This window comes from Gorilla gorilla, chromosome 9 (assembly GCF_029281585.2).
Source record: "Gorilla gorilla gorilla isolate KB3781 chromosome 9, NHGRI_mGorGor1-v2.1_pri, whole genome shotgun sequence".
Taxonomy (NCBI): Eukaryota; Metazoa; Chordata; class Mammalia; order Primates; family Hominidae; genus Gorilla; species Gorilla gorilla.
Window position 1 is genome coordinate 126844685 of NC_073233.2, and position 27926 is coordinate 126872610.

The 27926-nt window shown below is 58.2% G+C and overlaps 1 protein-coding gene across 4 annotated transcripts in view; it reads right to left on the minus strand.

Moving 5' to 3' along the window:
• The window catches only part of BCL9L (BCL9 like), a 29876-nt gene extending 6782 nt beyond the window's left edge, over nucleotides 1-23094 (minus strand). Inside the window, exons 1-7 of one of the 4 annotated variants that reach the window (XM_019037348.4) lie at nucleotides 22352-23094; nucleotides 15936-15989; nucleotides 7010-7111; nucleotides 5368-5753; nucleotides 4581-4700; nucleotides 317-533; nucleotides 71-155 (exon numbers count right to left, since the gene is read on the minus strand). In XM_019037348.4, coding sequence (XP_018892893.1) covers nucleotides 71-155; nucleotides 317-533; nucleotides 4581-4700; nucleotides 5368-5753; nucleotides 7010-7035 — 834 coding nt within the window. In that variant the 5' untranslated portion in view covers nucleotides 7036-7111; nucleotides 15936-15989; nucleotides 22352-23094. The remainder of the gene's footprint in view (nucleotides 1-70; nucleotides 156-316; nucleotides 534-4580; nucleotides 4701-5367; nucleotides 5754-7009; nucleotides 7112-15935; nucleotides 15990-22351) is intronic. The other 3 variants (XM_019037349.4, XM_031016458.3, XM_031016459.3) reach the window with 3 other exon arrangements.
• Between the last annotated feature and the right edge of the window lie 4832 nt (nucleotides 23095-27926).

Consider the following 27926-nt stretch of genomic DNA (forward strand, 5'->3'; position numbering starts at 1 on the left):
CAAAGAGAGCATGAGACAGGTAAGGGGACGTTCCACCCAGTCCTGCTGCTCACAGAGGCGCCACGCTCACCTGGTCAAGCTTGGCCCGGGGCACGTTCTGCTGGTGGTAGGCGAGGATGGAGTCGGCCCGGCCCTGCAGCACTGCCTCTGCAGCCCTGCACAGAGGGGGGGCACCGACAGCTCAGAGAGGTGAGCAGGAGGGAGCCCCACCCTCACCCACCCCACCCTGCCCCTGCACGGGGCTCCCTCGGAACCCCAGGCTGAGAGGTGCTGGGCAGAGAGAGAGAGAGACTTGGCCTGCCCACCAGGCACTTACGTGTTGGCCAGGTGGGTGGTGAAGACATATACGAACTGCGAGGGAGGCTTTCCGGGGACGCCCCCGCCCCCTCCCCCGCCCCCAGGGGCATCAGGCCGAAGGCCAGGAGGAGGGCCGTGCGGGGCGCCTGGCACGCTGCTCTCGCTGAGGGGCAGTTGGGTGGTTTGGCCGGGACCCAGCTGTGGGGCCGCCATGGCTGGGTCTGCTACATTACAATCTGCAGGAGGAGAGAGGACAGGGAAAGGGGCTAAGTGGTCTAGACACAAGAAGGACCAGCTGATACCCCCTCCCACTGATGCTCACAGCCTTACAGCTCGTGCCCACAGGGACATTTGATGTCAGTATCTGGTGTTCTCACCAGGCTGGTTTCCATGATGGCAAGAGTGGTGACCATGTGGAGAGCAGGGACAGAGAAAATGTGTCCTCTCCACAGGCTCCCATGGGCCTGGCATTCTGCTGGGGACTTAACAGGTGTGATTTCATCTCATCAACACACCCTGGGAGGAACGTGTCACACACTCCACTTAACAAAGGAGGAAATAAGTTCCTCACCCACGGTTACACAGCCAGTTAGTGCAGAGCCAGAACTGAACCCAGGGCAGGGACTCTGAAGCTCCGCTCTGAGCTCTGCTGCTGCCCCTCACACTGGGTAAGTGTATGTGCACACAGTCTAGTGACCCAGTTAGGGAGAAGGCAGAGAGGGTACACAAGCTGATGATTCAAATGATGGATGGTTTTTCACTCTAGCCCCACCACTAACTGACTTTGTGATTTTATGAACCAGACATCCCTCTAAGCCTCGGTTTCTTCATCTATAAAATGTAAAATACTAACCTCCTCCTTGCACAGGGGGCAGGCCAAAGAAATATATTTTTTAACAGTAAGTTTAAATCAATGTCACAGACTAAAAAAATCCATTTGAAAAACAGAGAGCCGGGAGCGGTGTCTCACGCCTGTAATCCCAGCACTTTGGGCGGTAGAGGCGGGCGGATCACCTGAGGTCATGAGTTCAAGACCAGCCTGGCCAACATGGTGAAACCCCGTCTCTACTAAAAATACAAAAATTAACTGGGCATGGTGGCGCATGGCTGTAATCCCGCTACTCAGGAGGCTGAGACATGACAATTGCTTGAACTTAGGAGGTGGAAGTTGCAGTGAGCCGAGATCACACCACTGCACTCTAGCCAGGGCGACAGAGTGAGACTGTCTCAAAAAAATAAATAAATAAATAAAAATAAGAAAGAAAAAACAGTTAGAAAAAGCTGACATACTGGAAACACTCTCAAGACAGACCAGCTGCCCTCAGCACCAAGGGAAGTTTTGTTCCATGGTTAGACACTTGACTGTAAGTCTTAGCGTAGAAAAAAATCTACAACGGGTCTAGGTGAGTGGGTAGACCCATTCTCATGCCAAGAAAAGCAAGTCACAGTGCCTGGCCCGCAGACAGTAAGTACCAGCATTCTCAGTTAATGGGAGACAGATTGCCTGAAGTTGTCTCCATCCAGCCAGGGCAGTGACCACCTTCCCATGGGCCCAGTGTCAGGCTGCCCTCTTTGGAAAAAGTTTCTTCTGCACCTTCTTCTCTGATGGACCCACCCCAAAACGGCCCTGCTCTGGACCCTATCTATCCAATTTTACATAGAAGAGCAGAGCCAGAAATTTGCGGGGGAGCTTGAGAGCTGACCTCAATGTGTGAAGGCTGCTGAGGAGCTCTTGGATACGAGCTATGGGGAGACAGGCAGGGCTTAGTCCAACAAGGAACTTTCTAGTACAATAACAATGATAAAAGCTAACATGTTACATGTATAACCTCATTTACTCCTTGTACCAACCCTATGAGATAAATAATACTTTTACAGATGAGGAAACTGAGGCCCTTTCCCAAATTTACAGAAATAATCTGGGTTGCAAACAAAGGCAGCCTGATGGCAGAACTAGTCCTGTCAGTGTCTACGTTCTATCGCCCCTCCAGTAAGAACTCTTCAAGAATCTAAGGGCAGGCCGGGCACGGTGGCTTATGCCTGTAATCCTAACACTTTGGGAGGCCGAGGCAGGCGGATCACTTGAGGGCAGGAGTTCAAGACCAGCCTGGCCATAATGGTGAAACTCCATCTCTACTAAAAATACAAAAATTAGCCAGGCGTGGTGACGCATGCCTGTAATCCCAGCTACTTGGGAGGCTGAAGCAGGAGAATTACTTGAACCCAAGAGGTGGAGGTTGCAGTGAGCCGAGATTGTGCCACTGCACTCCAGCCTGGGCAACAGAGTGAGTGAGACTCTGTCTCAAAAAAAAAAAAAAAAAAAAGAATCAGGCCGGGTGGCTCACGCCTGTAATCCCAGCACTTTGGGGGGCTGAGGCAGGTGTATCACCTGAGGTCAGGAGTTCAGGACCGGTCTGGCCAACATGCTAAAACTCCGCCTCTGCTAAAAATACAAAAATTAGCCAGGTGTGGTGGCAGGTGCCTGTAATCCCAGCTACTCGGGAGGCTGAGGCAGGAGAATCGCTTGAACTCAGGAGGCAGAGGTTGCAGTAAGCCGAGTTCGCACCATTGCACTCCAGCCTGGGCAACAAGAGTGAAACTCCGATTCAAAAATAAATAAATAAATAAAAGAATCTAAGGGTAGTACGACTAAAATAGTCACAATGGTCGCCTTGAGTATGGGATGTTAGCAATTTCTACTTTGTATTTCCCTATGTTTGCCAGGCACAGTGGCTCACTCCTGTAATTCCAGCACTTTGGGAGGCCAAGGCATGAGGATCGCTTGAGACCAGGAGTTCAAGATCAGCCTGGGCAACATGGCAAGACCGTCTCCACAAAAAATACAAAAATTAGCCAGGTGTGATACATGCCTGAGCCCCAACTACTTGGGAGTCTGAGATGGGAGGATCACTTGAGCTCAGGAGTTTGAGGTTGCAGTGAGCTGTTATCACACCACTGCACTCCAGCCTGGGTGTCAGAGAGAGACCCTGTCTCTAAACAATAAATAAATAAAACTCACAAAGTTTCTACAATGGTGCAGTCTGATGTGACATAAGTGAACTGGAGGTGGTGGCTAACGGGGGGAGGTGTCTGGTCTGGGAAGCAGTAAAGGGTTCTATCATCAAAGGGTTCAGCCAGAGGCTTGGCGACCACCAGGTTAGTCCCACGGGGGAGAGAGAACTGATACAGGATGGTCCTTGAGGTTGCAGCTAGCTGTGGAGGTTTGGTATTTGACCCTCCACACCCCTGTCACAGACATAGTCTGCTCACTCCATAACATTTGCTGACTCTCTCTCCTCCTCTGTAATTGGCATCATGATAACACTGACCTCACAGGGCTGTTGTAAGGATTAAATGAAACAGAGTAGCAAAGTAGCCAATGTACTCTTTTCTTTCTTCTTTCTATGGTCCCTGCCTTCAAGGAGTTCACAATTTAATAGTCTCTGGCTAGTTTCTTTGTCTTCTTTCTTTACTTCTTTCCTTTCTTTCTCTCTCTCTCTTTTTAGAGATGGGGTCTCCCTATGTTGGCCAGGCTGTTCTTGAACTCCTGGGCTCAAGCAATCCTCCGGTTTCAGCTCCCCAAATTCTGGGGATTACAGGTGACAGCCACCACACCCAGCCTCTCTGGCTAGTTTCTTATGTCTCTCTCCTCAAAAAGATGTAAACGTAAACTTTGAGGGAAAAAAAAATATGTACAAGCTTCCCAGGGGCAGGGGTTACATCTGGCTCTCCCCCATCACTCATGGAAGGACAAAATATAGGCGGATCCATAAAAGAATCAGAGGAGGAGTGGGCATCCCTCCACACCCACTTCTTGTCCTGGTGACACACCCTGGGTACTTGCCAGGAGTCAATTAGAGGTTAGGGAAGGGCACTAGAGACACGGCCAAGTGGCAGCTCACACCCAGGCTTAGCAGGGCTTTGCACAGCAGAGCCAACTGTCCGGCTCCCAGTGTCCCTGGACGCTTCACCGCCCTCCCTCCACTAACCAGTAGGTGGCAGCATAGGCCAAGAATTCACAGGTAGAGGTGTAGGTGACGTGACCAGGAAGGAGGCCACTCCACTCTGCCCCACCTAGGGTCCCTAGGGAGAGGGGGTCACTGAGCACCTGGAAGGCAGAGGCGAGGCAGTTGCAGTGTAGGGAGGGACAGAGTCTGAGAGGTAGGATGGGAGAGAAAAATCCAGGACTCCCAGTCCTCACTTCTTTCCCAGGCTCAGTCATCTCAAGTCCATCCCCCAGGAACATCACGGACTACAGCACCCTGGCATCGACAGGCACTCACTGTGGGTGGCCCCAATGGGCTTGTCGTCTTCCTCACTGTCCGGTCCAGAGCACCACTCGTCCCCACTATACGGCTGCTTCCGCTCCAGCACACAGCGCCGCTTACTCCGCGGCGCCACCTCTGCCCAGGCAGGATGGAGGAAAGAGTGAGTGCCCAGAGGCCCCATTATTCTCCCACACCCAGGGTCCCTCCCAGACCCATTCTCTAAGATGTCCCACCCTAGAGGGCACTGCCCAGGCCATGGTGGGCACTTCGCCAGCCCGTGGCCCCCACCACGCCACCATTTGTTTCTGATTTCTCTCTATAGCCCCATGCCTGTCTCCCCTCCCCCCCAACACCAAGTACAGCATAATCCCCAACCACAACTGGTTCTAATTAGGGCTGGAGGGGAGGGGGAGCTGCTGCTACTCTTCCAGGCCCCAGTGCCTGCTCCCAAAGGGCCTCCACCAGCCGGGATACGGAGGCTCCTGGAAGTGTGTGGGTCTGGGGTCTGCTCCTCACTCCATGGCACCTCCCTCTCCCCTTCTGGAGCTCTGGTGGGAAAGCAGGAGGGGAAGGAGTCCAGAAGTCTGACCACTCTGTGTGGCCCCTCCATGGGTGGCATCATGGCCAACCCCAATCCCGAATGATCTGGTTGGTGGGTGTTGAAAGGTACCCATGCAGAAATACTGGAGAAGAACGTGGGATGAGGACTGGACAAGCAGGGAGCAGAGAGGTGATCTCCCAGAACATCTGAGCCTTGGACTATGGGAGATGCTAGGGTCTTAGGGATGAGGAAATGGGGTACCTTTGGCCTCTGAATCCAGGGATGGGGTCCCAGCCTCTCGCTGCTCTCCAGAATCCACAGACACACTCCGTTCCCTCTTCACCTTGCCCTTGAGCGAGCTGAAAGGGGGCACCCCTGCCTGGGGGTTCTTCAGACTTGAGTTGCTAGGCGAGATCTGGTTGGCCTTGGCCCCATGGTTCCCCGCCCCCACGCCCTTCGAGCCCAGGTTGCAGGTGGGTCCTTGGTTCACATTCTGGTGCTGAGATTGGGCCCCGCCATTCCCTGTCTTGCCATGATTGGTCAATTTATTTTCTGGGTGCATTGGCTTGGCTGGGGCAGGGGGGCAATGGCCGCGGGGGGACAGCGGCGGGCTCCCTGGAGCTTCTCTCCTCCTGGGGTGGGGTAACCTGGGAGAAGGTAGGAGAGATGTGAAAAGTTAACCTTGCTAGGGGCTAGGCATGCCTGGAACTTAATTACCCCATTCTGCCTCCCCTAATAATGGGGGAGGGTGGGGGGAAGGGGTGGCATCTCAAGACCACCACCAGCTATTCTCTACCTCCCTCCATGGCTTCCTCAGACAAGGGCTGAAGCCCTCATCCACCTTGGGGAGTGGAGATGGGGAAACCCTCCACCCCCCAGCCTCCACAATTTGAATGGAAACCAGGGCCTAGAGTTGGCAGAATTCGCCCACCTCAGCCCCAAAACACCCATCAGCCTGCAAGCTTCTGTGGCAACCCTGTCCTCTGTATCAGACTTAAGCATCCTCTCTTCTAAGATCTGCTGTCTTCAGACTCCTTCCAAGGTCTCAGACCTCAACTCCCATATGTCCCAACACCAGCAGAGAAGGGCCACAGGACCTGGGGTCACTGCACATGCCCCGGTCTCATTCCCCAGGGACAGTGGGAAAACGCACACCAGGGAGTGCTACCCACTGGTCCAGACAGCTGGAGGGGAAGGCCTGAGGAGGGGGGCCTGGCAGGCCTGGCCGGCAGGCAGAAGCAGGAGGAAAGGGGGAGGGGAGCGGTGTGTCAAGCAGATGGGGAGTGTAGCTTGAAGCCAAGGATTCCTGCAGCCTAGGCTGCGGGCCCTTTAAGCTCCAGCCCGCTCCCCCCGCCGCCTCCCCCTCCCCGGAGACCTATTAATAGCCGCTGGAAAGATCACATCACGGGAGAGGATATTTATCCCCCCTCATTCCACACCAGCTCAGATTTATTTCAGCTCTGCTGTCCTGCTGCTGCCGCCTGGCCCTGTCTGCCGGCTTCTCGGGGAGGGGGGAGGGAGGCAGGCACCGCCCCCTACTCCAGCTCCCACCTCCAGCTAGACTGAGGCCAGAGGCGGCCTTCGGACCCCACAGTAGGGTGGGAGGGGTCTGCTCAAACCATTTTAAGGAGGGAAGAACTAGAAGGGACCAGAAGCCGCAAGCATAGCTGGCTGCCAGTCCCCTCTGCCCCCCACCCAGGCCCAGGCACTAAGGCTGGCTGCGCCTCCTGCCTCGGGCCAGGCCTTCCCATGCTAACCCCCCTTTAGCCCACTGGTGGCCTGGGAGCCAGGTGCTCAGGGCGGCTCCTCTCCTGGCCAGCACAGCTTGGGCCCCATCACCACTGGGCCCTTCCCTTCCCGCACTCCACACACACACATCCCGCCCGCCACGACACCCACACACCTTGTCTTGTTAGCCAGGATCCTCATGGCTCCCACACACAGTGGGGCTACGGCCCCTGTGCGTGCCCAGGGCCCAGCCAGGTACTCGGTACTGGAGCACGGACTGCAGCAACAAGCCCCAAAGAGAAAACTCGTGACTTGGGGAGGGGGTGTCAGAGGGGGAGGGGAGAAGGGAGGACCCAACAGCCCTGGGACTAGGGAGCTGGATAGGGTGGGGTGGCACTGGAAAAAGAGGATTACGAGATGGGGTCTCGATCCTGGAGGCCAGCCCTGTCCCCATCCCTCCCGCAGCTTGCCCTCAGGGGGCTTGCAGTCTCCAGCAAGCCTCCGCCCCGACGGACGGCAGAGACAGAATTCACTAAAAGGCTAGGTAGCAAAGGTGCCGTGTGGGGCGGCTGTGAGGTCTGCCCTGGCCCCCTGAGGGATTCCTGCTCCCAGACGCGCCCCTCACCCAGGGTGGGGTACCCCTCGCGCCCCACCCCCAGGGCTCTCCAGCCGTGGAGGGGGCCCGGGGTTGGGGCCACGCCCCGCCCCGTCCCCAGCTCGAGGCCTAGCCCGTGCCCATCCCAGCAGGCCCGGGCGGGCAGCGAGAGGCCTGGCGGGGCCCCGGGGCTGCAGCTGGGCTCTTCTGGAGACCAGTAACGCTGGCTCGGATTCCTCCCCGACCGCAAGAATGCAGGAGCCTCCCCTCCCCCCGCCCTGCACCCCCACCCCGCCCCCTTCGGCAGAGCCCGGGCGGAGAGGCAGAGCGAGCGAGCGACAGCCAGCGAGGCAGCGAGCGGGAGGCGGACAGGACTGCAGCGTGCTTCTCCAGGCCCCGCGCGCGGACAGACACACGGACAAGTCCCGCCAGGGGCTGGGCGCGCGCCAGCCGGCAAGAGCTTGGCGAGCCCCGGGTGCTGCCAGCAGAGGCTCAGAGACCCACAGACACCCGAACTGTGACTCACACACACTCACAGCTCACACGTGGACAGGGAGACAAAGACACGCACGGAGCCCAGGAAGCTAGAGGCGCGCCGGAGGCCAGGGAAGCGCCGGCCGGAGCGGGAGCCGCGGAGACAGCCTGGGGCACGAGCAGACACCGGGGCTGCCCGAGGGCTGAGTGGGAGCGCCGGACTCATTGAACAGATTAAAAGACTGAGGCCGGCCACAAGAGAGCCGAAGAAAGTTGAGCCTGGTAGTCACAAAGAAACACGCACAGGGCCATAGATACAGCAACAGACTTACACAAACACAGAGGCCTCACCCAACCGCCCCCAGCCCTGGCTCCCCACCTCGCCTCCCCTACCCGCCCTCCAGCAGCCCTCCAGCAGCCGATCCCGGTCAAAGGGGAGGAGTCTTGGGCCCAGGAGCTTCGTCCCGGTGACAGGCCCGGCCAGACACCGGTGCACACTCCTGATGCTCCCTGCGGGGCTGCTGGAGGCTGGGCGGGGACCTGGGGGTGAGGGGGCCCCACCTGCCACCCTGCGGGAGTCTAACCCCAACTTAACCCTAGGGCACATTGGCCTTCGCCACTCCAGCCGTGTCTCTGGGGAGGAAGGCTCCTGGGGGAAGGTTCCAAAGTCCAGGACCTGCCTGGGAAGCAGCCCGCCACCCCCAGCTTCTCCATCACAACCAGGGAAGAGCAGAGGCAGAGGCTGGAGTCACTGAGATACAAGGGCTCTGAGCAGGCTCCTGGCTGGCATGCATCTCAGGCTCTCCCTTCACCAACTCGCTGGTTCTCAAAAGGATCGACCCCATTTCAACGAGGAAACTGAGGTCTGGGAAAAGGAAGTGGCGTGACCTTGAGTCACATATCCAGTATGTGGCAGTGTGGGGACCCTCATTCCAGACACTGCAGTGACCCCACCTCGCTACGCCAGCCATGACTGCTCCTCTGAGCCTGCATCAGATAGTTGGGCTTCCCACATTCCAGCCACAGTGCCCAGGCCCCCCATAAGCGGGGAGGGGCAGGGCAAGGGCCACTCACTACCTATGTTCACAGCCTCAAAAATTGAGAACCTGTAAGAATTTGGGAAGGGGCTATTAGAAAATCAGTCCTCTCCAGTGGCCGTTCAGGCCTAGGCTCCTCCCCAGAAGACTCTTCCAGTCACCCTCCCCTCCGGGACTCCACCCCCTCTCTCCCACCCCGCCGCAGGGCGAGCTGAGTCAAGCGTGGATGAGTCAGGACTTTCCCATCTCACACCTCCCCCCTTTGCCCCTCAAGAGTCTGCCCCAGCTCCCAAAGACCCCTCCTCCTCCACACACTCACAGTCTCCGAAGACACCTGGAAGGCCTGGTGATGGGAAGCCAAGAGGGCTGATCCCAGCCCAATGCAATTTTAAAGTACCCAGTGAAGGGGGCTTCCTAGTACCAGGCCAGGGGCCCTTGAGGTACGAGAAAGCAAAGGGATGGGGCTCTGGGAACACATCACCGTGCCTCCCTCTTAGGGGGTTAGGTGGGGAGGGGTAGCAAGCTCACAAACAGGGAGCAGGTGCGAGTCACCTGAGTGGAAGGCCAGGCGCATACCAGGAGAATGAATCGGAGGAGCGGAGGAGGCGGCTTGACAAAGGGCCTGAGATATCCATCCGCTCCCCCACCCGCCACCCCCACCCCGAGTGACGCGAGGGTAGGAGCTAGCAGCCTAAGGGTTGCTAAGGGTTAAAGTGGACTTGATCCTAGCTGGGGGAGGGAGCTGAGGAAGGCTCAGATGCCCAGAGCCTCCAGGTATGACACACCGGCTCTGCTCCACACACAACTACCACAGGTAGGGCAGGCGTTCACACATCCAGTGGCAACCTGCCTGCTCCCAGCTGCCCCCACGTTGGGAGCCTCTGCTTGGCTCACCAGCTGGCCCAGCAATGTCACTGCCTAGCTCAAAACCACCCCAAAGAGGCAGTAAGGAAATGTTTTGGAGGGTTCATGCTCCTGAGCTGCCAGGGCCCCCTGTGATGACGTGAAAGCCCAGGACCCTGCTGGGGACAACAGGGCGAACGAGATCCTCGGCCTCTGGCTCAGGGAGATACAGCGCCCGAGACGACAGGGTCCCAAATCCCCTTTCTCCTGGGTGTCAGGACCCCTCAGTCCTCAGAAGCTCTCTCCACCACTCAGGTCACTTCCTCTTCCTGAGGTGGTGACTCAGCGGGCAGGGAGGTCAAGGATTCGTAGCCCAGCAGGAAATCTGCTCAAGGACCAAGGTGCTGCTCTGGGACCCTCGATGTGGGGACTTCCAGGCTTAGGGGGCCTTCCCATGGCCCTGGTTCCTAGTAGCTCTCCCCACTTCCCCCCACTCTGTGCCAAAGGAGACCATGCAAATCAGCCATTTTTGCTTGGGAGGTTTTCCCTGGGAGTTTCCAGCCCCACCCCACCTGCAGCCCTAGGGTAATGTCAGACAACCCCAGCTCCACAGGACCAGGGAAACTCCTGGTCCCAGACCTTTCTAGTCTGGGATCGTTGAACAGGGTACTGGGGGGCGATCGGCGGTTTTGCCCATTCTGGCCCACTGTCCCTTCTGGAGCCTGCACGGACAAGTGGCATTGCTTGGACAGGCCTGAGGTCACCTCACTTCTCTTGGCTCCTACAGTCATTGTCAGTGTGGCCGGGCCTTGGGAAGCAATCATGGCCTGGCAGTGGGGTGCCCCCAAAGACAGCTACCCAATCCCCAGCTGCTCCCTCCCACAGGGGGAGGGGTGGAGAGGGGGTGGGGGGCACAAGGAAACAAGACAGGGCAGGAAGCCCAGGCAGGCGGCGGGCACTCTGGGCCAGGCACAAACAACCAACACAGGAAACCACAGCCCACCCCCGCCCACCCCACCCGCCCAAGGCTCTGGGAGAGAGGAGTGCCAAAAGCCTGGTACCCCAACAGAGGCAAGGGCCAGGGGTTAGCCCAGGGTGAGGGAGGAGCAAGAAGCTCTCCAGTCTTCTCTCTGCCCCAGACCCTACCTGGGGAGGGTAGAGGGAGCCAGGCTGGCAGGGATGGTGCTGCCTCTTTAAATCCACCGAAATCCTGAGCTAGGCCCAACCTAGCTCTGGTTTCACAGGAAGGAAAGGAGCTCAGGAGCCAGTAGGGCAGGCAGTGGTGGCTGGAATTAGCCCCACCGGCCCAAATATATCTGGTCTCTGCCCGCCGCCCCACTGGTACTTCCTGTCCCCTGGCACCTGCACCAGGGTGGGGGTAGGAGATGATCCAGGTGCCACTCTCTACCCTATGGAGACTCCCATCTCAGAAGGTGGTGTGGTGCTGGGTTCAAGTGGGTAGAAGGTAACTTCCCAAGCCTGGGTTCCCAGAACAGGTAGAGATGGGCAAGGCAGCTCCCTGTGGGCCCTCACCTGGCCTCAGTCCTCCAAGGGGTTAATCTGGCCCCTATTTAGGGGGGTAGGGGTGGCCGAGGAACCTCCTCCAAACTGCCTGGCTGCTGGGAACAATGGGGCCATTGTGGGAGGATGGAGTGCAGCAGACTGCTGGCACAGCCAAGCGCACCATGGTGGGACCTCACCCAGCGCCCGCCCGCCTGCCTGCCTGCTCTGCTGTCTCCCCAGGTACAGCCAGAGGCAGAGGCATCCTCCTGGCCCCTCACCTCGCCTGATGGCCCACACTCTTGGCAGCAGCAGCACCTGGGGGCCCCACAAGCTCTGCCCACATTGACATCCAGACTGTCATGACCCTCCAGGATGCAGGGGCACGTGGGCCAGGCCGGGAGGGGTGGGGGTGATGAGACAGGATGTATGCCTGTGATCCTCTGCAGGGGAGACAGGAAGGCCACACGGGGTTTCTGGTGTCAGTCCTGGCACCCTCAGGCAAGAAAGGCTTAGGGGATTGTGAGAGCAGTGACAGGCAGGGTCCCCTGTCCCCAGGCCTCCTCTCCCACACCCATTCAGTAAAGCTGCTCCCAGAGGAGGTCTGGTGACTGGTGGCCTCGCCCTCTGAGGTTGGGGCCCTGGCAGGTAGTATGATGCAGTGGAATAAGAACTGAGTTTGAGGGCCAGGCACGGTGGCACACGCCTGTAATCTCAGCACTTTAGGAGGTCAAGGCAGGTGGATCACGAGGTCAGGAGTTCAAGACCAGCCTGGCCATGATGGTGAAACCCTGTCTCTACTACAAACACAAAAATTATCCAGACATGGTGGTGGGCGCCTGTAATCCTAGCTACTCAGGAGGCTGAGGCAGAGAATTGCTTGAACCCAGGAGGCGGAGGTTGCAGTGAGCTGAGACGCACCACTGCACTCCAGCCTGGGCAACAGAGCGAGACTGTCTCAAAAAAAAAACCGAGTTTGTAGTCAGACAGTGTCAATCACACCCTGCCCCTTCTCATCTATGGGGCCTTGTCCTTCCCTTTATCCCTCTGAGCCTCAGCTTCCTCATCTGCAAAAGGAGAATAATTTTATAGAGTGAGGTAACAGTAGTGAAACTAACAGAATGCCTAAGACACACCAGCCCTTGACAAACCACTTCTGGCCTCAATTTCCTTATCTTTACCTCCTGCCATGGCACCCAAATATGTGGGCATTTGGTAAAGGCAAGCACTGTCCAGATATTTTCCCTGTGAGTGTCCAAGAGAACAGGGCCCGTGGGCATCATATTAGTGGTACCAAGTAAAAAGACTCGGCTCCTCCCCTGCCCTCCTCTCAGAGGTCAGCTCCCTCCGCTGTCACACTCCTGGGCATCCTGGGCTCACCGACACACTCAAATCCAGAGCATGAACCCAGAGAGGGGCTGGGTGGCTGTCCACTCTCTTAGCCTCAGGACCATGTCTCAAAAGTCCAGGAGGCAAGTGAAGGGGGATTTCCCTTCAAGAGAGCCAGCCTCCCCTCTGCCAGGTCCCCTTCTCCCTGCCTGCCCCTTGGCAGTCACCCTGTAGTACTTGGGCTGGGAGAAAGCTTAAGCCTACTCTCTTGCCATGGATCTCAAAGGAAGGGTCTGGGAGAGAAAGAACAACTGACAAGCAGTTCTGGAAAGTAGGGGGCCCAGGGAGAAAACCTGTTCTCTTCTCAACTAGAGAGGGCTGTATCTCTCAGGGTGGCCCCAGAAGCCCCCAAAGGGTTAACAAGGCCCTAAAAATAACCTGCGCCCAGCAGGACCCACTGATCGGAACCCTCCAGCCATCTGTTCCCATTTTCTCCTGTTCACATTGGAACATCTGAAACCGGCCCCAGAGCCCCAGCCCGATCCCAAAAATAGCCCCAGCCTGCCCAAGGAACAGGCCCCAGGGGCTGGGCACAGGAGGCATGGCCAGCCCAGTAGCGAGGCATGGCCCAGGCAGACCCTGAGCCCTCATCCCCCAGGCCCACAGATGGGAGGTGTCCTCTCTGGATCCAGAGGAACATGATAAGCAGAGCCAGGGGCTCCAGCCCACCCCTCTTGGTACCAAGCCAGAGAGAGCACCTGCTAGCTAAGTCCAGGCCTCAGACCCAGCGGCCCTGGGATCCTAGGCACTTCTACCACATCTTAGTCCCCAGAAGATTTTACCCACCTTGTCTGCATAGCTTCCCCACCTCATTGTAGGCACCCCATCCCTGCCGCCCACTCCTGGGCTCCTCATCCAGAAGTTCCCAAGCCTCAGCCCCTCCACCATCCCACTCTCACCCCAGGGCCTATAGGAGCCCTGGCCGCCTGGCCCCACTCAGCATTCTCCCTTGCCAGCACACAGGGTTAAGGCAGAACTTTTCCTAGCACTGTCCACACTCCCCCTTGCAGCTCAGGGAAGGACTCTGGAGGTGTCCCTTGGACGCTGTGGATGCTGATATTACCCCACTCCCCTTCTGGGCTTCAGGATGCCCCCTCCCTGACCATCTGTGTCCAGCAGGTGACAGACAGGCCCATCAGGGCTCCCCCACATGATCATAGGTCTGGGCACTGCCCCTCAGAGAAATGCCCAGGCAGGGCACAGGGAATCCGGGGTCCAGGGCCCTGAGGTGTTCCTAACAGCTGCTATCCAGGCCACAGCTCCACACTGACACTTCTCTCCCCAAGCCAGGTCCCTGACCCCTAGGCCAGGAAGGAGAGGAGGCGGCCATTTAAGCCATTTAAGGACGGAATGTCTTGTTTGCCTGGTGAGAGCAGAGCAGCAGGGGATGGGGCAGTGGGAGGAGTGCTGAGCTGAACTGAGCAAACAGCCTCAGGGAGGAGGGCTGGCCCTGAGAAGCCTGAAGATAGCGAGGGAGACGTGTCCTAAGCTCCCTGGGCCTTCTCCAGGCCCCTGGCTATTTGGCAAACTTGCAATCAAGAAGTCAGCAGGCACCAACGATGGGGAAATGGCGGCAGCAAACAGTGGATCTGGAGGGGTATTAGAATCCAGGAATCTGGAGTGTGGAAAGGCTGTCTCTTCCCCACCCCCACACTCCCTCTCTCACTATCAATTCTTTCCCTGCTAAAACCCCTGGGAGGATCAAAAGTTCCTGTGAAGAGCTCTGACTAATCAAATGAGGGGAGGGTCACCAACATTTATTGAGCATTTACTTTGTAACTTCACCAGTCCTAAATGCTTCACGTGCATCATCTAGTTTAATCCTCAGAACAATCTGGTAAGAAAGTATTCTTATTATCCTCACTTTCCCACTAAGAAAAGGGAGGTGCTGAGAAGTTAAATAACTCGCCTAAGGCCCATAATTTTAGAAGAAGCAGGATTTGAATTCAGACACCCTGGCATCTGGGTTCTGGGCCATTTCACAATACTCCAGATGCACCACAGTGTCAGTCCTCTGAACGATGACGAAAGAAAGCATGGGTGTCCAGGCCCCACCCTCTCACTCCTCACATCCTCCCTCCATGCCTGATGTGCCCGGGGCTTGCCCAGGGAAGATCAGAGAGAGAGCACCGCTCCCCACTCCCTCAACCCAGGTACCCGCCTGGCCTGGCCTGTGGTGCCAGGACAGAGCAAAGTTCTCCAGCCTCCCCCAGCCCCGCCCAACTCCAGTCCGTTACTTCCTCACCCATCCTTGTCCCTGCCGGTCAGAGGAGGGCACAAGGCTAGTCACCAAGACAACAGCACAGAGCCCCTGCCAGGAGTTACCACGGGCTCGTGAGAGGCCCCAGGTGGGGGTCAAAGGTCAAGTGGGACTCACCGGTGAGGGTGGAGTCCCAGCCCTGCCCCCCACCCACCTGCTCAGCCACACCTGGCTAATGCTCCCCATCTCTTTCATTCCTCAGTAGAGAGCAGGACCACTTCCTTGGTGTCCCTTGGGGGGCGGCTTCAGTGCAGAGGTTCGGGGCTGAGGTGAGGGGATAAGAAGCCCCTCCCTCCTGGGGATGGTCTAGGAGAAGTGCCTCCTCCCAGTCCCCAGCTTCCTCCAGCTTTCCCTAGTCGGACCGGGAGCCCTCAGGCGTGTTTGTTGTGAATTCAGGGAGTTGTTGCTAAGTAAGGAAGGGGGGCTGGCGGAGGGAAAGAGGCTCTGTGTGTGTGTGTGTGTCTGTGTCTGTGTGTCTGTGTGTGTACACGCACGCATGTGTACGCTAGGGGACCAGGGGCCAGGGCAGAAACCACACTACGGTGGCTGGTAGCCACCCTGGCTTTGACTGAGCCAGAAGAGGCCAAGCCAGCGAGGAGGAGCAAGGACTTGGGATAACCAGGAAGTCGTACCTTGCCCTCCAGGGCAATTGGGCGGAATCTCCTTGCCTCCCACAGGGTGGGGCGGGTGGGGGGTGAGATCCGCTGAGATAGAGAAGGGCTGGACTCTCACTGGAGCCTGGCTCTAACCCCTCCCGGCCCGGCCCCACTCCCCACCCGACTGGGTCTAGGGTTCTGGTCAGCCTGTTTGCCCACCAGGAGCCAGAGGAGAACTCCCTCCTCTGGAGGGAGGGGAATGAGAGGAGAGATGGGGGCAGAAAGCCAAGAGAAGGGAGCCCAAAAGACAAAACGCCAAGCAGGAGGCTAAGCCAGGGTGACGCGGCCGCCACGGACAGAAATCAGGGAGGCTGAGAGGGACACACAGGGGCACACAGACCTCTCACCTCAGGAATAATGTCGGGCTCAGGCTCAAGGGTGTGGTCTGGGTTGGGGGCTCCCTGTGGAGAGAGGGTCAAAGCTAGAAGCCCCCTTCCAGCAATCTATGTCCCCGCTCCTCCCATCACCCCAGCACCCCCCACGAACACACCACAGAAACATGTACACACAGTCCACACAGCCTGCAGCTCCAGGAAGTCTCTGAGCTACTCATTTGCCACCCCCCACCCCCACCAGGACTTCTGTGGATTGGCTGGGAGCCAAGCCTGATCCAGCTGCACCGCTCCCCCTCGTACCCCCCACCCCCCGCCCACCACACCATCCCCTCCCTAGCCTGGAAGCAGGAGAGGAGGAGGCACTGGAAGACCTTAGAGCTCCCTTAGAGCTTGGCCCCACGGGGAGGAGGAGAGGCAGAGGACTCCCACGACCTGGCCTGAGGACCTGGGGGAGGAGAGGGATGGGGAGGTTGGAGGACCCCAGATTCTAGCACCAGCCACCTCCAGGTTATCCTATGTCAGGGAAAAGAATGGCTGTGTATTCTATGTCCCTGTGTGGTCTCCCTGGCTATAGCCCTGGTTCCCTGAAGAGGCCAAGTCCTGAGGACCTGGTCTGGTTGGGAGGACCTGGGGCGAGGGAGTTGGTTTAGCAATTCAGTAGGAGGGGGCTGGGCGAAGCTCCCACAGCGGGCGGGAGAGAGGCTGGTGGCTGGGCTCAGTTTGTACTGGGGGGTCAAAGGGGAGTTCTTTTCCGAAGAATTCTGGGAGAGACGCCAACTAGAGCAAGCTGCTAACCACCCCTCCCTCTCTCTCACTGCACTGGGCGGGGGGTGTCCCTGCCAACCAGACTTAACCCTCTCCAGCCTGTGTTCCTCCCAGACCTGAGATGGGGTCTGCTGGGGAGGAGACCTTCAGCTGGGCTCAACTTTCCATTCTAAGGCTCATACAGAGCAGGGCATCTACCAGCATAAGGCTGGTTCCACATGGCCCCGTCTGGCACTGCCCTGCCCTGCCGCCACCCAGGTGACTTTTCTGAGCTCATCTCCTAAAGGTGTCTGCAGTGACGTGTGTGCGTGTCTCAGAGACAGAGATTGAGAAACAAGCTGAAAATTCCTTGCCCAGGCCTTCCCCCTGCTGGGTCACTGAGCACTGTACCAACCTGTACCCCTCCCTTCCTCCCACTGTGCTCTGGGACCAGAGGCCACTGGGGGGTGGCGACGTAAAAGGGACAGCTTATCCTTATGTCCACCTCCTGCTGCTGTCTCCATAGGTCTCTGACTCACACAATCAGCCCCGGCCCCAGCACTCTGCTTCCTCACTGATTTGTCACAAGTGCTTCTGGAGAAATGCATTCCATTCCCATCCTGAGATCCCAGGATGGGAAACTGAGATGCAGCAAGGTTATGGGGGTTCTAGTGCCTGCATCCCATGCACTAACTCTGCTATCACCGCCCTTGCTTTGGCCCCAAATCAAACCCTAGGAACCTCCTCTAATGTAGAATACTGTCTAAGTGCAGTAGGAGGGAATGAGATTAGACATCAAGAAGGACTTCCCACGATCGATCAAGGCTACAAGGGCAGCTGGCCCCACCCCAGATGCCTGGATTCCAGGCCCCTCCGTCTTCTGCTCAGGCTGGAAATATGAGTGTCTTCTCTTGTTTAGCTATTTGACCCTAGCTGGAGAAGTCAACTTTTCTGAACCTTAAATTTGCCACCAAGCTCCCAAGTCAGATGTGATTGGCTGTTCCTTGCCCTCAATGAACAAGTGACCCCAGAGTGGGGGGTTAGCTCCCTTTCCCCACCCCTTTTCCTTTAGAACACCGAGCCTCTCTGTAACAACCATCACTGTATAATCAGGACAAGAAGAGGGTGGACAGGTGGTATGAGGACCCTACAAGGTGCTAGGTGTCCATGAGGGGTAGAGGGAGAGAACCCAGTCCCCAAGGAGAGTTTATCACAAAGTCTCCACTGCACCACTCTCTCTCCAAGGACCACGGAACTGCCAGAAGCCTTGGCCCCACTCCAGGAAACTTCCCTATCAAAGGGCAGAGGACTGCATGTCCCAGGGAGCTGTGGGGAGACCTGTGACTACATACCCCAGACATGTTCCCAGGGAGGAGAGAGGAGGGAAGAGAAGTGAAGCACATGTGTGTGCCCGCACACGCACATACACGTGGACGAGACACGCCCCCAGCACACACACTCTCCAGAGGTACCCCGGACACTTACAACACAGACACAACTCCCAAAGATGCACATCCAAAGACGTTTCCTAAAAAGCACTCCAAATTCTCCAAGAGTGGCCCCTTCAGACCCACAGAGGCTCCCGTATTCATAGAGACAGCCTAGGGGAGCTCAGGAAACACACATGACATCGGCCAATCACACAGAACTGCCAAACAGAACCGCCGACAGAAGATACACCCACACTGAGACACACACACACACACACACAAACTTATACACACACACAAAGTAGTACGCAGCCATGTGCTAGCACACAAACTCAAACACACAAACTTGCAGCGCAGAGTGTGTGAAGTCGGATTAGAAGGCAATGCTCTGGGGAGGAGGGGAGCCTGCGGGGGGTGGAGAACCACTCAGGGATTTCAAAACAATCCTGGTTTCGAAATGCTGGAAGTGCTGGATTCAGGGCCATTCCGAGTTGAGGCTGGGGGTGGGGAAGTGGAGAGTGAGGAGGAGGGGAAGATGGGCCAGCCCAGGTCTACCAGTCCATTGGAGGAGGAACGGGAACGGACAGAGGGAGTCCCAGCCCTGGTGGAAGGGGGCCTAGAATAAAACACCAAGGTTAGGAGGGAGACCAGTCCAGGGCCAAGCAGGGAGGGCCTGGGCTGCAAAGGAGAGGCCTCTGCTTTTGCCACTGACAGGAAAATTGAGAAGGCAGGGGAAGCCGCCCCTCCCCCTTGGCATGGAGAATCAGAGGGAAACTGTCTGTGTCCTTTCCCCTACTCCTGGGCAGTGGTGACCACCTTCTCCCCTCCAGAGTGGCACCCTGGCTCCCCTTCCCCACCAGCTAGCACAGCCCCAAGGTGGGTGGAAAGCTAAGGGGTCACAGGGGATGGGGAGATGGCAAGGGCCTGCAGGAGTCAGGGGTCTTCCACAGGTTCCAGGACCCCCCACACTCAGAGCAGGCTGTGGGCATCTCCCTGGGAACCCAAGGCTTTCTTCCTCTCCACAAGGATGCGGGACCCTCGGGGAGACTGAGGCAGTGTAACACATGCCCACACCCAGGAAGTCGCCCCTCCCACGGCAGCCAGAATGCCCTTACTGCCCCTCCCCCAGCCTCCAGGGAAAGTCAGGCTGAGTTCTCCCAGGAGGGGAGGGAGGGGAGGTCAGGCCAGGCTGGGGGTGGGGCTCAGAGGCCTGGCCCTGGCACCAGGCAGAGGAAATTCCAGGCTGTAAGTCCAGGCAGCCTTCAGGGCCGCCGAGCCAAGTGACATGCACCAGCTCAGGAGCTGCAGTGCTCTGGCCTTCCCCTCCTAGCCCTGGCCTTCCAGCCCTCCAACTGGCTCCAGCCCCAGCTCTGGGACTCAGATAGGCTCCTCAGCCCTGGCAGGAGCTCCCACCAGCCCCATCCCGGCTCCTCTGGCCAGTTAGAGCTTCCCTTCCTCAGTTCCCTGAGGGCAGCCCCCACGGTGTGTTTATGGGTGGGCAGCTGTCGGGGCTGGCAGGCAGGGGCACACATGCGGAGCTAGAGCAGCCAGGCGCTCAACAGGTTGAGCCAGTCCATGGAACAGCCGGCCCCACCCCAGGGAGAGCGGGCCTGGCAGAGGCTCCCTGCCCGCGGCACCCAGCCTGTACCCGCTTGGCTCCCACGGCTGCCCACTTTCCCACGGTGCCATCCCCCTTCTGCCCCCTCCCCCCATCGGAGGTCAGCACCCGGGCAGTGCCCAGGGCTCTGGCACAAGGAAGGAAGGGATGCCATTCCCCTGTCACCCCTGGGTGCCCAGGCTCTTGAGCTACCTCACTCTCAGCACCCAAGGAGCCCCAGAAACAGCCAGCATGGCAGCAGGACCACAAGAACCCCAAAGGACCTCCCAGGCACCTCCTTGTGGGCCTCTTCTGATCCTGGGAAGACTGGAAACTTGAACACCCCAGCTCTCCAGAGCTGTCCCAGGGTCCTGGGACAGAACTTCAGCATGTGGTACCAGAGGCAGTGTGGGGGTGCCCCCAGCTCCTCCTATTGGACTCCCTGGAGGAGGGGCTGCAGAGCTGGGTGACAGTGGCTCTCGGACTCCCTGGAGGAGGGCTGCAGAGCTGGGTGACAGTGGCTCCCTCCGCTCCTGCCCCGGCAGCTGCTGCTGCAACCCTGGTCCTTTCCTCCCACTCCACTCCTGGGCTCCATGGAGCTCCATCCCAGTCACTCCCCCTGACAGGCAGGCAGCTCCCCTTTGCTCGGCATCTCCTTTAATCTAAAGCAGGTGCCAGGCATTCCAGCCCTTGCTGAGCCGACACTGCCACCCCCTAGGTCCCTGCCCAGAGGCTACTGTCCTGCCTGGTCTGGAAGTTGAGACCCCAGCCTAGGGCTCCCGCTTAACCCAGGTACCAGGACTCCAAAGGCAGGAACTAGCTAAGCAGGGTCATGGGTACCCAACACAGATTCAACAGGCAAGATCAATAGGTCCCAAATTGCCACTGAGGTGCTAGATTTCTGTGGACTGCCAATCCCTCTCTAGGACCCTGTAGTATCTCTCCGGTCCCATGACTCCCCATCCTAGTAGAGACTCATTCTGAACCTCCATATGGGCCTCCAGAACCCATCACCAGTCATGGGACCCCTTCTACTCCAGGCACAAGAGTCACTCTAGATCCAAGATTTTAGGTATTCTACCTGCCCCTCAGCACCCTTCCTGCTGTGAACCATCACCCCACCTCACTCAGGAGCAACATGGGTAAGCAGGGAACCCCTAAAGGGAGGTGGCCAGAAGGCTGCTTCCAGGCCTGGCTCTCCAAGGCCAAGGAGGCAAATCACCTGGAGGAGGCGGCACCTTCCTTCCTGGCACCAGCCTCCCAGTCTCTCTCCCTGCTCCTCACCTTCCTCACCCATTCTCTCCCTGTCCTGTCCTGAGGCCTCTATCAGCAGGGCCTCAGAGCTGACACCAGGAAGACAGGGCCTGAGCATGCTCTCCTCTGGGGTCATGAAATTGTGGTCCTGACCTGGAGAAGGTAGCCCGGCCCATGCTGAGAGGCAGCAGAAGAGCAAGGCAGCCCCTGCCCGGAAGTGGCTGCTCCCTGGAGAGACCAAGAAGAGAAGGAGAAGACAGTGGAAGCCCACTCACTGTGGCGGTCTCATCCAGAGAGCCGCTCAGAGGCAGCAGCAGAGTTGGAGCAGATACAGGGCACAGTCAGCTTTCACACTAAACCAAGGCTGGGAGTGAGGGCAGAAGATCCAGGGAGGCTTGGAACCCCTTTCTGAGGGCTCAAACACACGCCCAGTTCACCTCTCTCAGAGCAACACTTTTTCTCCTCGCAGCAGAGGTCCCCCCAGACACAGACACAGACACAGACACAGACACACACCCCAAGCAGTAGACAGAAAGAGAAGGGAGAGAGGGGGTGTCAGAAAAACCCGGAAGGAAGGAAGCTGGACAGACAGACAGTAGCTGATCCTAGCTTCATTGCTCCAGAGAGACACCCTCCAGACTCCTAGACTTCAAGGGACACTCTCCTTCTCAGAAGGAGAGAGCAGCCCTCTGTCTCTTCTGAAACCAAATTCCAGCAGCCCTGGAATAGGACCTACCCCAGCGCAACAAGAAGCCTAAGCTCACTTCTCTTCCTACATTCTTCCCCGAGGGTTCCTTTGGATCAAGACAGGGGCCACCTCCCCTTAGCAGTGCAGGGACACCTCCAAGGAACTGTATGACTGCCCCACCCCCCAGCCAAGCCCACATCACTCAGAAGCCTTGGAAGAAGAGGCTCCTCAGTCACAGCCCCCGCTACTCACAGGCAGTGCCTGGGAGAAAAGGGTGACCCCCAGTTCTCCCCAGTCCCAACCCACCTCCTTCTGGAGGCTCCTATCAGCCAGAGGAGGAGGGCTGGGGTGCTGAGACCCACGGGGCTGGTGAGCCTGGGAGGGGGACTACATCTCCCAGAAGCCCCCAGGGCAAGGTTCGCTGCTCCAGCTGGCCCAAGGCCGGCCTTGTTCTCTGCGCTAGGGTGGCAGGGTCCCCTGGCTGTCCCTAAGCCCTCCCCACGGTGTTCTGGAGCTGCCAACCTGATTGGGGGCTTAAGAGTAGCCTCCACTGACCCTGGGGGAGTCCCCCACACCTTAAACAGCCTGGGGGTACGTGCCAGAGAGCAAGAGACAATCAGACTGTGTTTCCCCTCCCCGATTCAAACTGGATCTCCCTCCTCGCGCCTCTGCTGGCCTGGCATGACTTTCGCTTTGCCCCCAGCCCACCCCTCACCTCACGCGGATTGGGGGGTCCTCACGCCAGGCCGCAGCTGGACGCCATGACCAGGTCAGGGTCGTTGTGTGGATGGGGGTCCTCCTGCTCGCCAGCTGGAGATGCAGAAGGGGCGGGCAGGCGGTGATCTTTTGATCCTGGACGCCTTGATCTCAATACCAGCCCGGCCCGGGAGAGGCTATCCGGGGATCGCTGGGTGCCTGGGTTCCTGCCTCCCAACCGCGGAGCATGGTCGTGGGCGCCGGGCAGCGGCGGGAGAGCGCGCACACCCGCCGGGGCCGGGGCGCGGGGCCGGGGTCTCGGCCCCGAACCTCAGGGCTCCGGCTCCTGCTCCTGCTCCTCCTCCCTTGCTTGCTTGCTTGCTTGCTTCCTTCCTTCCTTCCTTCGCCTCCTCCTTTCACTTTCTCCAAAGCCCGCGGGGATGGCGGGCGCTGGGTGGGGAGGGGGCTGTCTGGGCGCTTATTGTTGGTCGGACGCCGAAGGTCCGGGTCGCAGCCCCCGGGCGGCGCGGCGCCGGGGGACCCAGGCGTGCGGGCGTCCGGCCGGCTGGCTCCGGGCGGCGGCGGTGGTGCAGCGGCCCCGGGTCCGGGGCATGTCCAGCCACTGGCTCCGCCGCGCGCCGCCGCCTCCCCGGGCTCCCCTGCGCTGCCGGAGCCTCGCTTGCCCCTCCACTCGGCTCCACTCCCCAGCCTGAATAAGCATCGGGGCTCTCTGGCTGCCTCCTTCTGCCTTCATACCAGAGCCCGGAGAGGCCCCTGTCAAAATAAGAGCTCCCCCATCTCGCTTGCCTCCTCGCCCAACCCGGCTCCCCCAGCCTCCCAGTGGTCTGACTCGGTAAGGCGCCCGGCCGGCTAGCGGGAGGCAGGTTGGCCCGGGGGCGGGGAGGGGGGTTTCTTCTCTCCTCCTCACTCCTGAGAATTGGGGAGGAGACGCGCCAACAACATCCCAGGCTAGGGAAAGGTTTGACAAACCTACCTTCCTATCTGCACTGATTGGAAGGAGTGGAAGTTGCCTGGACACACGCGCGCGCACACCCACACACACACACACACGCACACACACACACACACAGCACTGGGTCCCCTCTTCGTTGTACCCACCCACATCCATAATGCACTGAGCATCTCTTTATTCATGTCTCTCCTAGTAGACCATGAGGTCCTTGAGGACACAGACTGAGTTTTTTCATCTCAATCCTCAGCAGCACAAAGTGGATGCTAAGAAAATGTTTGTGGAAGTGAAACCTTTGTCTTCTCAAAAGAACTCTCCTAACCTAACCTCAAAGTGCTTCTCTCTCTCTCTCTCTCTCACACACACACACACACACACACACTCTCTCATCACCCTATAGGACGATCGAGGCAATGAAAAAGAAAATGTAAAGCCCTTTTTTTTTTTTGAGATGGAGTTTCGCTCTTGTTGCCCAGGCTGGAGTGCAAAGGCGCGGTCTCAGCTCACTGCAACCTCTGCCTCCTGGGTTAAAGCGATTCTCCTGCCTGAGCCTCCCAAGTAGCTGGGATTGCAGGCACCTGCCACCATGCCCGGCTACTTTTGTATTTTTAGTAGAGACAGGCTTCACCATGTCGGCCAGGCTGGTCTCGAACTACTGACCTCAGGTGATCAGCCTGCCTTGGCCTCCCAAAGTGCTGGGATTACAGGCGTGAGCCACCGCGCCCGGCCCAAAGCGCTTTTTAAAAACATTTCACATGTTTCAATGTTCACCACAAACCTGCAAGAAAGAGGTTATGGTCCCATTACAGAGGTGAGGAAATTGAGGTTTGCATTACCTAAGGACTTACCCAGAGCTACCCAGCTAGAAAGTGGTAAGCCCAGGACTAGAATTTGGGTCTCCTTATCCCAGGGCACTTTCCCTGTTTCCTACTGTCCCCACCCACCCAGAATTAATAGCAAGTGACAAGCATTGACTGTATCTGATAGGAAGAACACTAGCCAGCCTGCTTGCTCCTGCTGTTTCCTCGGCCCTCTCTCCTGCCCTTCCTCACAGATGGTCCCCAGATAGTTCTAGCCTCACTGACCTCCCTCTCTTCTGACCACCTATCCCATCACAGCATCTGAGTACTTCCTGATGTGTTGTATCTTATTTGTCACACACACACACACACATATATACACACACACCCCTATATATGTATAGGTGTATGCACACACACACACACATATATATATATGTCTGATTTCCCCCAAAAGATTCCTAAGGGCCTTGAGGGGTTGATGGTGCCAACAGCTGGGCACTGGACAAGGTTTAGGGAGGCACAGGTGGAAGGGGGCAAAAACCTGAAAGAAGATAACATAGTAACCGCCCCCCATGTGTCCCATCACTGCTTACAAAGCATTTTCATGCACGTTGTCTCATGATGATGCTTTGATCCTATCACCAAAACTTTTCCAAGTGCCAGCCTGCTGTGCCAAGCACTGTCCTGGGTTAGGGGGTTGAATCACCACAGTCCTGAGAAGTCGATTTTATCCCCACTTAAAAGAAAAGAAAACCAAAGCCCAGAGAGGCTTCTTATGTGAAAGATCCCAGCACCTAGGCTAGTACCTGACCCATGGAAATAAGGTTTAATTTCTTATCTCCTCTCCAGAAAGACATAATATGGGCCCCCACTTCTCCAACAGGGTGCTTCTTAGAGGGGACCACTGCATTTATGTGGATCAGTCTTCCCTTACATATATGACAAGCCAAAGGGGCTTGTTATGATCTCTTTGGCACAATTCCTGGTTCATAGTAGGTCCGAAACTGTTTTCAGGGGCAGGTGAGTCTGTGTTGCCAGGGGTCTCTTAAATGGTGCACAATACATGTCCTATGGAGCAGCCATGCGGAGCGCTCCCCTGGGTGGGGCTGTGACTCATTCCCCCAGCGGAGGTTCCAGGTTGGGATTCGGAGCTGAGCTCTGGGCAGCCACAAGTTCTGGGTGGAACCCTGGAGAGAGCCAGGACGAAAGGAGAGAGGCAGGGGGCCCTTGCTGGAATCGAGCGGCTCCCTCTACTGGCCAACTCGGGGAACCTCTGTCTTTCCGTGTATCTGTGTGTCACTGTGTCACGAGGGGTGTCACAGGTGTGTCAGCGTTGGCGTTCGTCGGTGGAAGTGCCCGCATGGGTATGGGTGCGTGAGGGTGCCCGTTCGTGACGCAGTGTGGGTGTGCCAGCGCCACGAGGGGCTGTTTCTGGAAGCACAGTGTGTACACACAACCGTATCTTGTAATACAATTTACTTTGGGGCTGCTGGGGGTCTGAGATTAGGCATCCCGTTGCCGGGGTTACTAGGACAAAAGGATTCTCCAGCTGGTACTCCTCACCGGCTGGAGCACTAGCCCGAGAAGGTGGGAGGAGTCCAGACCAAACAGTTCCTGGAAAGGACTCTATCCCCTAAAGCAAATAGGGACCCAAGAAAGAGTTAACGCAGAGCCCCACAGTGACTTCAATCATTGGCTCAGGGCACTGTCAGTCAGAGGTCTGGGGGCGGGGTTTGTGGGGCCTCCGTCTGACTGCCCAGCGCCCCTCACTTGCCCCTCGACCCCCACATCATCTCACTGCTGGGCTGCGCCCGCACCCCCATCTTGGTGGCGACACCGTCCTGGGCCCTGGAGGAAGAGCCGATCCGGGCATCCTGGCTTCCCCACTCACTCCAGCTGCCTGGCTTCCTGATAGATGGTGATTATTATATAATAGACTTGCTGGACAGAACCGTGCCAGCGCTCGGAACACTTTGCCCCCTCCTCGAAGCCTGCCCCAGGGCCTGGCACCTGCCACACAGAGCCTGCTGCCGGGTTCTGCCGGCGCCCCCCAGCAACGCCTCCATTTCGGGATGGGAGACCCCAGGACCAGGTCCTGGGATGGGGCGGGCGCCAAGCGGAGAGAAGCAGGGCGGGTGCCCCGCGGGTCTCAGGGTCGGCCTGAGGAGTGTGGCTTCACAAGCGCCTCTCAGGATAGTGGGACCCGCCTGGCCCCTTCCAACCTGAGCTTGCAACTTGGGAGCCAATAGAGGAGCAGGGGCCAGGGTGGGAACGGGAAGGAGTTTGGAAAAGGTGTGGGGGCAGGAAAGGGAGGCTGAGAGAGGGGGCCGGCTGGGGCAGGGGGGAGGGACTCTTATCCTGACAGGGCTCCCGCCTTCCCCGACTGGAGGGTTTGGAAAAACTGAGCAGGCAGCCAAGGCTTGGCTGGAAATCCTGCAGCCCACCCTCCTGGGGACACAAAGCTGGAGGGCGGGGGCAGGGCGGGGGGAGAGAGCACGACCCCGGGGAGGACAGGGCCTCTTTTGGGGCTGGGGGCCCAGGGGCCAGGACCCTGGGGAGGGGGTTCCTGGCGCTGTCTCCCTGCAGTCTGCTTCCCCCTTCTCCTCTACCCCCTCCGCTTCCCCCTCCTCCCCCTCCGCGGCTCCAGTCTTGCAGATTGCGGGCAGACTTAACTCCTTGAGTGCCAGCCTGGTGGACTCGGTGGTGGTGACGCTGTGAGGGAGGGAAGGAGGAGGGACTCCGGACCCCACTCCCACCCACAGTTTAACACCTTGTGCCCCGGAACGCAATCCCGGAACTGGTTGGGTTCCAGTGCCCTGAAAGGCTGCTTGGTTCTGGAGTCGCCACACGCAAAACAAGGCACCTGAGAGTTGCGGAATCGCCCGCTCTCTTGCCTAATCTTCCCTGCCTCCCCTCCCCACCGCCGCCCTCAGGGACTCTCCCTCCACTTTTTGGCTACCCTTCCCCCACCCCACCCCCGTCTCCAAGTTGCAGCCGACAGCCGAGGTCCCTGCCAGATTGAAGCAGGGGAGCCCGGAAGTCTGGGTTCTGTAGCTGCCTCAGCGCTCTCCTCTACATCCCACCTCTGAGGCCCAGCGCAGGTGACCGCAGCCCATGCTTCTCTTGCCCCCAGAGGGGCTGCTTCACCCATCTGGGGGGCTAACTACCCAACGGAGGCAGGGAACGCTAGCCTCCGCTAGCTCCAGCGAGGACTAAGGACCTGAGTAGCTGGAAACCTGACTTCACCTCTACCCTAGCCCCTCCCCTAGCGAACAGCCCCTCCCCCATCCTCTGTGACCCTCAACTCTGCTGTGGATGACTCTGCCGAGGGAATACCGCAGACTAGGCAGGAAGGGGTTAACGCAGCTACTGCGCTCGAATGGAGCGCCAGGTGAGGCACCACCCATCTTGGCCTTCAGGTGTGTGGGTGGGGAAAGAGGAGGGACACTGACCTTAAGGGCTGCTTTTTTTTTTTGCCCCCTGGTGGCTAAATCTGGCTTAGCAGCCGCTGGAAAAAATACGCTCACATGGGGATTCGCGGAATAAGAACACTGGCGACGACAGTAGAGTGTGCCTCTTGCAGGAACAGCACCTTCCTAGGGAAGGAGATCGTTCTGGGAAGGCTGATGGAAGGAGGGAGCTCCCACAGTCCCTGCCACACCATCCCGCTCAGTAGGCTGCCTCAGCCACTTCCAGATCCTTGCCCTAGGGGCTCTACTTGTGGGTCCCAAACACCTGGAGGAGGGTAGGAAAAAAACAGGAAGATACAGGCCCTGTCCTCCCAGGGTCTCCATCTAATAGAGAGGGTCGGTAGGAGGAAG